General features: G+C 40.8%; 1 protein-coding gene across 1 annotated transcript in view; it reads left to right on the forward strand.

Annotated features, from left to right (window-relative positions):
* Positions 1 to 12,064, forward strand: part of exoc4 (exocyst complex component 4) — a gene marked incomplete at its 5' end in the record, with an annotated part of 88,344 nt that overhangs the window by 68,834 nt on the left and 7,446 nt on the right. Inside the window, 4 exons of the mRNA XM_079454384.1 lie at positions 1,486 to 1,622; positions 3,090 to 3,245; positions 4,697 to 4,875; positions 10,684 to 10,825. Coding sequence (XP_079310510.1) covers positions 1,486 to 1,622; positions 3,090 to 3,245; positions 4,697 to 4,875; positions 10,684 to 10,825 — 614 coding nt within the window. The remainder of the gene's footprint in view (positions 1 to 1,485; positions 1,623 to 3,089; positions 3,246 to 4,696; positions 4,876 to 10,683; positions 10,826 to 12,064) is intronic.

Below are 12,064 nucleotides of genomic sequence, written 5' to 3' on the forward strand. Positions count from 1 at the left end.
TTCTTGAATAATGGAGCTTGGAGACTTTGTTTACTGGGAAATATCGAGCTCCGCAAATGAGGGAAGCGAGTACCGTACGCTATGTTTTGATATTCTTCTGGTCATTTTCTGTAGATTGATGATATTTATTATAAATGTGGTATTTTGTTGGCAATTGAAAGTGAACCAATAACATGAATATTGCAGTGGATTTAATGATTTTATTTGGTCATTAAGTTTTCTCGAGCGCAGCAGTAGGCCAGTTTCACACTTGAGAGCGGTAAGGCTATGATATTTTAATATCTCCTCTAATTTAAACCTCATTAAAATGGCAATCGGTTTTGGATGTTCAAGTCAATAAGTTGGATTTGATGTCCGTTTCAGTGCATCTGCTCGATGATTTCTTTGACGTCAGCACTGGAAAATCACAAAAGTCAAACACATTTAGCATGATTTCAGATATTTTTTGCAAACAACTTGTTTTCTTATGCTGTTGAATCCTCAAAGGGCTAAAATCCAACACACTACAGCAATGATGAGCTTGTTCCAGCATGACCACGGGCACAACTTTAAGGACTTACCCCACCCCCTCCGGTTTCCCATTGCAGTTAACTGCTAGGATGCTCGATGGGCCAAGGCAGTGCCACGGATCATTAGCTTCCCCCCTGGGCTCTGGCAGGGGGTGCAAACAGCAGGCATTGATATGTGAATAAACAGATTGTACGTCACTTTTTCAGGAATGCACTAATAACAACAAACTACTCGGGGCAAAGCCACCGCCCCCTGCTGGGCGGTATGGGTCATCGTGTGCCCTTGGGCGGTTGTCGGAGCTGGGTCCAATTAACCAGATCTTCAGTGCCAATGCCACACTGTCCTCTTGCCAGTTGCGTGTTGCTAGCCGTCACTTTCAATCAGCCACCGCTGTTCTCAGAACTGTGGCCAAATGTTGGGGTGGGAGGGTTGCTCGGCTATTAAGAGTTATTAGCTTTTGAGAACGAAGTTAAACTGAAGGGAGTGTTCAGGAAGAGGGTGTGGCTGATGGCTGTTTCTCATTGGTGGGTGGAGATTGGCGGAATCGGTAACCCTCTTTCGTATGGTTCATAACAACTGTGATTCTTAAATGTTTGTTGTCACTGCACACACACCCATGGATATACATTTGTCACATAAACACGCTGTCTTGCAGTGCTTTATTCGTAACTGCAGGACCATCATGCTTTGACAAGTGAATGGAGGGTTTTGATACAGTATGTTTTTCGGGCTATTTGATGTGTTCGCTCAAAGAGAGCAATTGAGCTGATGGACTGTAGCAGGCTGTAGTCTTTTGCAATCTTTTATTGGAGGGACCTGAACTGTTCAACCTCTCTTAACCTTAAATTCAACCTTGACCTCTCACCAGAAGCTCTCCTGCACCTTAACAACTTATGTCTCTAAAGCAAAAGTCTAATTCATAGGAGGTGAGGCACAAGCTTCAGAGGATAACCGGCAGTGTGTGTCTGCTTTCAGAGCACCGTAGTTGTGGAGAAGTCCATTCAGGATCTGATGAATCTGATGCAGGATCTCAGCGCATATTCCAACCAGTTTCTGGAGATGGTGTGTGACAAACTCAAGGAGTACAAGGAGATCTGCAATTCTGCTTACAGGTAATGAAACGACATTACATGTAATAGACCACAAATATTAAGTTAAGTTAAGTTAAGAGACTATTCAAAATTTGTAGGTATTCAGCATTTCTAGATGTATTGTGGCCAATCCAGACCTGTGTCTATTAAATTTCAACTAAATCAAACCTCAGGAGTGACAAAGAGTCACCCAACAGCAATGTAATGGACTGACAGTATGACAAGACACATAAAGCTGTGATAAAAATCACTTGTGCAAATGTACAAATATTATAAGGTCTTCTCTTCTATTTTGACAAAATGAAACAAAAATGATATTTTTAACTTAACGCATCAATAAATAGTAAATTAAGAAAAACTTAAAATATTTTGAATTGGTCTCTTATTAATGGCTGTCTATACGTTTTGGCCACTGCTGTAAAACATGTAATATCATTAGATTAAAAACACTATGTTTAATAAAATAGTGTGATAATAAATTGATAATACTTTGTTGCTTGTATAACATTTCATTACAGACATTAATACTGTCTATTACGTTCCATAACACAAAGATACTTGGGTCAATTCCCTACATGTAAAACATCTCCCAGCAAAAGCTGAACTGCAGGTACTATGGCATTTTACACAAAAGAAGCCCCCAAGGATTGTGTTGGACAGCATACAAGGCCATCTGTCAAAGCGTAACACGTATGTGTTTGCATATGGATGATCCATTCATGTGTTTAAGCGAAGACTGACTGTTTGTCCGCACACATATGTGTAAGTCAGCTCGGGGTCTGAACTGAGCTCAGTCGTGGGTAGAAAGTGCAGAAGCTGGCATTTCCTCGCACAATAATCACAGCCCACCAATCTGTCTCTTTCCTGACGCGTTCTCTTTGTTCTTACGCCGCATTACTTTCTACATGATCTGTTCTATCAATCTGAGCATCGCAGACAATAACAGTTCACTCATCCGAGCTCTCGCGATCCTCGCCGTGTCATCAGAGCCGTTCTGTGGAGCGCTGTTCAGCTGTCATCCAGTGAACACTTTTAATGGCCTGCTTATGTCATACTAAAAGGATTTATCCGAAATTGTGGTTCATTTTGATACTTTGGCACTTTTGCAACATTAGCATGAAATGGAGCTTAACACAAGCCTCAACCAATCACAAGCGTTGTTCCTTATATAGCTCTCAACAGTGCTTCATGATAACTTCCATTAATTAGTCATTAACAAACCATTAATGCTTAACAGCTCAGTAGTTCATTCGCAGTACTTTTAAATGTATGAAAGTAAGTTTGAGGACAGTTTGTTTTACTATTTGGCGAGCCTAAGTATCTGTTTGGCATAATGGTTAAGGACTGTGTCCCTGCATACAGCATGTTAACATTTAAATGAAGCTTTCTTCGAACAATCGTTCACGTTTCTTTTTTGCTATTGCGGATAAAGACAACTGAACAAAAATAATTGCGAGATTTTTAAAGGATTGTGTGGTTTGTGTGTAGAGGTATCGTTCAGTCTGAGGAGAAGCTGATCATCAGTGCATCTTGGGCTAAAGATGAAGATATCAGCCGCCTGCTGCAGTCGCTGCCTAACTGGGCCAGCATGACCCAACCGAGACAGGTCCGACAGAAGAGAGAGGAGGAAGAGGACTTCACACGGTAAGAATACACCTTTAATACACACGATGACGGATTTGTGGTACAATGGCTGCTTGTGACATTAAATTAAATGACTATGCCATGATATAAGACTGTGATTATGCCGCCCACCATTGATACACACACAAATGCATTGTCCCCAATGTGAGCTCACCACACAGATTCCTCCCAGTGCACACAGTATATACAAACACAGTCACACGGATAACAGCTCACCTCCGAGCAGGTTGAATGACATGCGGTGTTTATCAATTCGACAGGCCTCTTTCTTTCCATAAAATTCTGTTCACAAAATACATCTGGGTTTTTAATCTTTAACAAAATTTTTATTCTTAGTTTGGTATTATTCAGCTCGGGTCAAGTATTATAAGAATATGAAAATAGGCCCTCATACCCTCAAACAGGAACAAATTCAACTGCAGGCAGCCACTCGCTTAAGAGCGTTCCTGCATCCCCTTACACACAAACACACGCAACTCTATTTTCAATTCTCTTTGCTCTCTCGATCTCTTTCCCTGTCTGTTTTCCTCTCAAGTGCCCGCTTGAATTAAAGAAGACATAAGTATGAGAAAAACTGTGTTTGGACGAGAAGGTGGGGACCTCCATTTTTATCAAAATTGCCCTGAAAGTGCACCGCCGTCTGTCTGGATACAGGTCCGTGCAATCTTGCAATAAATAAATGAACTGGTTACGTGGGACAGAAAAGCCAATCTAGTGAACCTGTTGAAAGCTAAACGCAGCCGCAGAGGCTTTTATCATATAAACGACCCTGACAGTTTCATCAGCTAAAAAGGGATTACAACACGTGTATGGCAATCCTATACCGAGCGATAAAAGCTTGTTAAAAAGTCCACCGTTCAATACATGTTGCTTTTTATCTTACAGACTTTTGGAAATTAGCCTCATGGATTTATTTCCACCTTCATCACAGACCTGTGGAGATGGAGGTCAGAGCAAATAGAGATTTGTTTTAATATCCCTCGTCTTAATGTGGATCGCCTAATGTGGAGATGGGTGTCTTCAAGCGTTGTTGTGGAATTGTGCTGAGGTTTTGAGAAATGGAGGCTGGGAAAGCCTATTTAAAATACACATTAGTACTGATGTGGGCATTTGGAATGGATCCAGTACTGTGGAAGTGCCGGCCCTATTGTGCCCGCCACAGCGAGGACCTCCTTGCACGCTACCGTCAGCATTTCTGCCACTTACGGCTTCTGCAACTCCTGCTGCTGCCTCTTTCTGCCCAGTATCTCCGTAAACTTTTACATCGCCTAGCAGAAATTGAGTGCCAATTGTCACCTATACAAATATCGGATCGGCGCATCCCTATCAAAAATCTGTATGCGTCAACTCCACGACCACCCTCGGCAGGGGATGTGTTGAGAATAATGATAAAACATTTGGAAGCTTTTATGAGGCTGGAAATTGGAATAGTTTCTCTCTGCTTTTCACAGGGCGGCGTTCGCCAAGGAGTCTGAGGTTTTGACGGGGAATCTGGGCGATAAGTTGATTCCTCAGAATGAGATTTTGAGGGACGTGAGTGATCTGAAAGCTCTCGCTAATCTGCAGGAGAGCATGGAGTGGCTCGCCTGCCGCCTCAAGGGATTCTTCAGCAACCTCACCCTTAGCTCAAGTGAGTTTGTGTTTCCTTGTCAGAAGTTGTATATGTGTGCATTTACTGACCCTTATGTCTTTCCACACCTGTATGACTTTGTTTCTTCTGCAGAAAGCAAAAGAAGATATTTTGAAGAACGTTGGTAACCAAACAACACATGTCCCCATTGACTTCCATTGTTTGGACACAAAACCGCTGAGACATTTCTCAAAATATCTTCTTTTGTGTTCCACGACATGGGCGTGGCTAAAAAAAATGACTGAATTTTTGTTTTGGGTGAACTATTCCTGTCGGCCTGATTCACATCTCGCGTCTTTTCCGCACACATATTAGTAATGTAATAGGTAAGCGCATTTTTTTTAGGCATGTCGGCACCGCATTAAGATGGAAATAGTTAAACATTTCAAAGTGCCGCGGATCATTTGAAGAGAGAAAGCGGCACGGTTTTAGATGCGAAATGTGAATCGGGCCTTAAACTGTTTTTGGGACATGGCTCTATTTTGACCAGCTTGAAACCTGCTCTTCTTGCAAAACATAGCTATGCCGGTTCTTTCCAGGAGAATGCTCAAGCTATTAAATGAGTACATATCTCGCTCAAACAGAATATTCAGCTTCACTTCTAGGATTCACTGAAACATCACCACCGAGTGTGTGACGTCACCTCAACCACATCACTAAAACTTCCAACAATACCTTTCCAATTTCCTCCATTTCTTTCACCCCGAAAACTGTAAATAAGCTATTTAAAAACTATTGTTATTGCAGGTTTTTGGGTGAAGACGGCTTCAGAGCGACTCCGATAAAAATTCAATAAGAGCGCAGTGGAGGACGTGGTGTAATTACCATTAGTTCTGTGCAAAAGCCGTAATGGAGTGTTTTATCATGGCGGGACAGCTTCAGCATTGTTCATTATTTAGTGTTTGCCGAGCTGATGGGACCGTCGCCGACGGAAACCCTTATCTCTGTAACCCCCCATCAAATTGGATTTTATATTATGGAGCCAGTCAGGTATGAACAAGTCATTTTCTCCTGTCTTGTCTTGCAGACTAATACACGTTTGCCAGTGTAATGTGGGGGAGATTAAACAATGTCTCACCAACAGAGACTGAGTTTTGAAGTGGATGGAGTGAAGAGAGTTCCTAGAGAGAGAAAGAGCGACAGCTTCTTTGCCCTTGTATTTGTATAACGTAGTCCCACCTTGGTCAGGAAGAGACATCCTTTATGTACCTGGTACCGCCTTGATGTGAAGGCGGTGTTTGTTGGCTGATGGACATTGAGGCTTGTCGTGCATCGCTCAGTGAGTTTAATCTGAAGGTTTGCAGTCTCGACTAAAACAAACACTCAGACCTTGGCGATAAGATGCGACCGATAAACCTGCTGTCTGCTGTTAAACGTCATGGTGTTGAATCTTAATGTGATCTTAATTTGATTCTGCAGAAGACACACTGGTGAGGATGATGCCCGGTGCCCCGCTTCCAGTTCTTTTTTTGGAATAGATATTGATGGGCTTTGATTGGCTGTGTAGTATGAGAGAGTTTGCGTGTGTGTGTGCCCACTTAACTATATTTTGGGGCAATTTTGTACCCACATGTGAACAAAACCTTGCTTTGGGGGATGTTCTTATTTGTAAAAACACTAAAAATTCTGTATAGTAATTTAAGCTTTTTCAAAATATTTTTTTTTTATGTTTAGGGTCAGAGTGTGGGTTGGGGTTAGATTATACAGTAGTGTTTAACTCCTTTAAGTGTAAAAAACAACAGAAGTCTATGGAATGTTCTCATTTGATAGATACAGCTGGTAAAATAAATATTGAACTGGTCACCCTTTTTCTCAGTAAATATATTTCTCAGTGTGCTATTGACATGAAAATTCCCCAGATGTCATTAACATTCCAAATAATCCATACATGCACAGAAAACAAAACAAATAATCCATACATGCACAGAAAACAAAACAAATAATCCATACATGCACAGAAAACAAAACAAATAAATTCAAAAATTAACCATTTTGGAACCAAACTCTTCATTTTGTATAAAAATATCAATTGGCCATGTGTTTATTCATCACTGATAAATATATAAAGACAGACATTGCTTTAGCTATTGTTATCTAATTTGCACTTGTTTTTTACTTATAAATCTTCATGGATGTCTGTATGTTTGAGTCTGGAAAAGTATGGAATCTCGAAATGGAAAATGTGTCAATAGTATGCAGTGTTATAGGTTAAAAATACAATACATCACCTTCACCATAATATAATTCTATGGTAGTCCACACGAAAAAATACTCTAGAAAAAATTATTACCGTGGTACTCCAAGGTATTCTGTACTATTAACTAAAGTAAATGAATAAATCCCAATAAAAAATGATATCACTCAACTAAATCGGTTTCATATTAAGATAAAAACTAAAAACAAATTGACCAATTGGCTGCAGAAGGAACCAACTTGCCCTTTGACCCTGGGTTGTTTTACCTCTGGGTCTTTTTTTTTCGACCATTGCCCTTGTGGCCTTGAGCAAGACCTTCAACCTACTGACCTTGCTGGCATGACAGGCAAAAAGACAAACGTGTTGTAAAAACAGCTTTCCACATTTCAGAAGCTCACCAAATCCGTCATCTGCTTTCACACCGCGAGTCTCTCAGGAGATTCTGTTTTCTCATATCTCTGAACAGGCGCTGGGCTTGAGCGGCTGTAGCCTTTAGCGGCTGGGAGAAAGTGAGTCTTAGGTCAAGTCATCCGTTCACTTTTTGAGTTTTTGAAAGTATCTTTATCAGCAACGGTAAAGGTCTGCTTTCCATCCATTAGCATAAAGTGTGTGGATAGATGTTTTAATTTCTGGAGTGGCTTCACTTTCTTTATCTCCTCCTCCCTCCTCCCAGTTGCTGTCCCGGAGGCTTAGTTGTGGCGCTGACGTGGTGAGGTCAAAGGTCACAGGCAGACAGTGTCGGTGCTCTCCCCGGTGCAGATGTCATCGCTGTTACTGCAGACGAATAATTAACGCTCTCAGCCAATCACATGCATCATTCATGAGGCTTCTGTCTTTATCTCTCTCTTCGTTTCTCTCTCTATCTTCGCTGGTGCTGCAGAGGTCAGATATCTTGTTTATTAGACCTCTGCGTTTCGCAGCCAGCGGGAGGCACGCTGTCTAGGCGATACAGTTTTTCAGCAGCAGTTTTTGGGCTTTAACTATCATCACCCCGACAGCCAGTTAGATGAGCCTGTGTACCGGAGAATGATTGATCTACCTTCTCCCTCTCCATCTTTTTGAGTGCCAGCCTCTCGCAGATGGCATCGAACAGACGCTTAGGCGAGATAGGATTTGAAAATAATTGGATCGGCTCGACTCGAACGCACGACGCAGATCTACGCAAGTGCCTATGAAACAAATTTAAAAGCCTATGCTTTAGAAGAAAAGAGCTGGGGTCTTAGGGGATACCCATGCTGCGCGGCCTTGATCGTGGCATCGTGTTAGATGAAGCTCGGGGGTCCCATCGCTCTCTCACAGCCCCAGTGAGGGGCCTGGGGCAGGGGGTCTGGCACAGGCGGAGTTTCAACAGAGCACCCATGGTTTGCCACATGCCACTGCGTGGCGTAACGTAACATACGCTCCCTCGTTTATTGACAGTTGGGATGTGTATACATGGTTTCACTTGTTAAGAAACATGGATAAGATTCACACTAACTACATGATTCAAACATGCAGGTTAATTCGTGTATAGTGTTGGCTTCCAATAGATTGGAACACTCTGGAAAACCAGGTGTCATGGCGTTCCAAATTTATAAAAATCATTAAACGTATATTTTCCTGGCTACACTCGAGTGATAAAATAGTTTTCCTTTGATTGTCTGTGCAGAGACTGAAATTGATTAAAAAATAGATCCTATCTCAACTCCGGAGAGGACTGTGAAGCGGTCTACATTAGCATTTTTTAAATGATTTAAAACCTGGGGTGCTGGCTGCCGAGTTGCTTACGTTTATTTTAGAAAATAAAAAAAAAACAAGATTACTGATTTATTCTTCGTTTCCGTATTTAAACGGACAGTTTCTGTCATCACCCTCGAGTCCAAATCTATATACATTTCTTTGTTCTGATGACACACAGAAAGACATTTGAAAGAATGCTTGTAACCAAACAGTTGCCACCATTGACTACCATAGTATAACAAATAACAATGGTATCCAAAAGTGCCCCAGAACTGTTTGCTTTCCTACATTATTCAAAATATCTTCTTTTGTGTGCAAAAGAACAATGAAGCTTCAAATGAAATGTAACGATTTAAATCAATAATATTTAGTTCAAATAAAACTGTTAATAAAATGAATCAAATAAAATGGATAGTCCTGCTCTTTTACATGGAAAGAAAAGCGTAGTGATCAATGGCCATGTGTTGTAAAGTTCCAAAAGGGACAAAAATGCATCATAATACCATTAAAAAAATTTGACTTTGACTTTATTCCAAGTCTTTTCGTACACCATAATAGTATTATGACTCTGATTTGTTATTTTGACGTTATTAAAACGTGGAACTGTCTGCTTAGTTTCAAGACACCAATGCATTGACATGAATAGCGTTCAACCTCATATTATGGAAAAGAGCAGCAAAACATTTACGTTTGTAGTCCATTATTTGTAAATAAAATCGTTTTTTCACTTCGTTGTTATGTTTCTGAAGCAAACAGAAATCGTAAAGATAATTCTGACAATTGTGTTTTTCTATCCTTTTTAAAGTTCGCAAACTCCAGTCTCCATTCATTGTGTTAGGAATAAAAAAGCAAACAAGAACAAAATCTCCTTTAATAATCCGTAGAAGAACCTCATATTATGCCAAAGAGCAGCTGAACATGTGGAGCATGGAAGAATTCATACAAATGGAGTAAATAAATAGCATTTCAGTTTGAAATTATGGAGGACCTGTTTCTTTAAATAGAGTTTCAGGAAGAATGCAGTGAAGTTTGAGGTTTCTTGGACCCGAAGCAGACTGTTTGCTTATTACTCTGGTCTGACAGTTCTATTAGGCACAGGACGTCATTTCAGGGGAATTCTCTGTGCTCTTTAGAATGAAGCATCAGTCCCCGGTGGCCCCGAGCGTCTAATCTCGCACCTGGTCATCCCGTCTGTGTTTGCACTTCTTGTCTTCACGCGTTTTAAATCCTCCATGCCAAACACACCCTTATCTCCCGCAGACCTTTCTGAGCTAAGAGTTACAGACAGACGGTAATTCACTGCAGAATGAGCACACACATACACACAGTGTCTCTTTCCATGTCTTTTGACTGTGACCTGTGTGGATGTATGTAATTGCCTCGTGGCAGTGCCCATCATCTTGAACAAACATGAGGGACCCTGGGCCATGTCAGCATCCATCAGCACGGCAAACACGCACACACACACACCTGTGCTACTCTGCAAAAGTGAATGTGACCTTCAGAAATACAGAGACTTGCCTCAGAGAGTTACAGGAAGTCAGTGCCCATCTCTCGTGCCTCATTGATCGCCTAGTGTCGCGCTCACACACACACACACACACACACACACACACACACACACAAACTCTTTTCGGTTTGCTAGTCACCCCGCGCTCACGTCTCATTGACAACACAGACTGCTGCGGTAGTGAGGTAGTCATTGTATTTACTTCACAACTGCTGGTTATAATAAATGCTAGTTTATTGTAGAGGTTGAACATGATTAAGGGATACTTCACCCAAAATAAGAAAATCGGTCTACCCTTCATGTCATTCCATACAGAACAGAGAAAAGCAATTTGGAAGATTTGTTGGGTTTGTTTTAAAGCTCTGGCTCTCATATTTGTGTCTAGGTGTCTCCCCAGGCTCAGACGCCCAGGTAAGCAGTGAGAGCGTACGCAGCCGAGAGCAGATCCTCCAGACGTTGACCGACCTGTCCAGATCCTTCCAGGACATTGCTGACCGTTGCCTGCTGGTTCTTCATCTAGAAGTCAGGTAGGTCCAACCACTCCATCTCACCAGTGCCTACAGTAATGTTGTTTCCAACCGGATTGCTTCAGAAGATTAGAAACACACCATCTTTTTCCGGTGTTCATGGATGATTTTAAAAGTTAAGAAGCTATGATGTTTATTTTTGAGTGAAACGTTCCTATAAAACTTGTTTTCGGTCATCCGGCACTTAAAGTCAACCCGGCACCCCCTCCCGCTAAATTGAACCAATAGGTCATTCTCTCTGCCCACGCCCTCCCTTCCGCTCGCCCGATTATTCTCTGATATCGTTTAGCTCGTGATCCTGTTTATGATTTGGAAACAATAACTGGCAGCTCCCATGCTACGCGTTATTGACTATTTCCATCAAGCAAATTTCCCCTGACAGTGCTTGAGGGTAAATTAAGCCATCAGAGAAGGTAAGAAGGAGATGGTGTAGGCTTTATGGTTTGGGAGCAGGGCTGCTTCGCTTAAAGCTTTTGTAATGCTGGATGTGAAGGGGGAGGTTTTATTGCAGCGCTGCTGAAGGTAGAACCACTGGAGGCCATTACTGAAACTCTCTTTGTCTTACCTTCTGTTTGTATCGCTCTCTGTTTATCTACTGTTAGGGCCAGGGTTATTATCATTAGTGAAAGCTAATACAACAATTCAAAGAAAATGTTTTGTTTAGAGAGATAAAAATGCAAAGCTACTTGAAACCCTTTTAAAAAAAATCTTTTTTTGTGATTGACTGTTTTCGACATAAAATCATTCTATGTAATGTAAAAAGCATTCTGTGCATATATAATCTTGATATATTTAATATCTTTAATATAAGGCCATGTTGATTATTGAAATGAATGGTTTAAATCAAACTATGATGCTCCTTATCTCAGAAATCGATTTTGAGACTTGAGCATAGTTTACATTGACAGCGACGGAAATGTAATAGATGGAAAAAGTAAAAAAGAGAGCATTGAACTAAGAGGCAATTTCAAAATGAGTTATTCTGGTGTTAAAATGTACTATTTATAGGTTTGTGTGTAGGTTAAATGATCATTTGTTTTATTCTGTGAACTACTAACAATATTTTTCTCAAATATCAAATAAAAATATTATTTCTATTTGCATTTATTTGCAGAAAATGAAAACTGGAGAAACAGGTCAAAGTAACAGAAAATATGCTCTGTATTTAAGAAAACAATTTCATATTCACTTTTAAACAATACAACAATAATATTTGTATTTAGAATTTTTCATATGTGA

The sequence above is a fragment of the Barbatula barbatula genome, assembly GCF_947034865.1.
Source record: "Barbatula barbatula genome assembly, chromosome: 4".
NCBI lineage: Eukaryota > Metazoa > Chordata > Actinopteri > Cypriniformes > Nemacheilidae > Barbatula > Barbatula barbatula.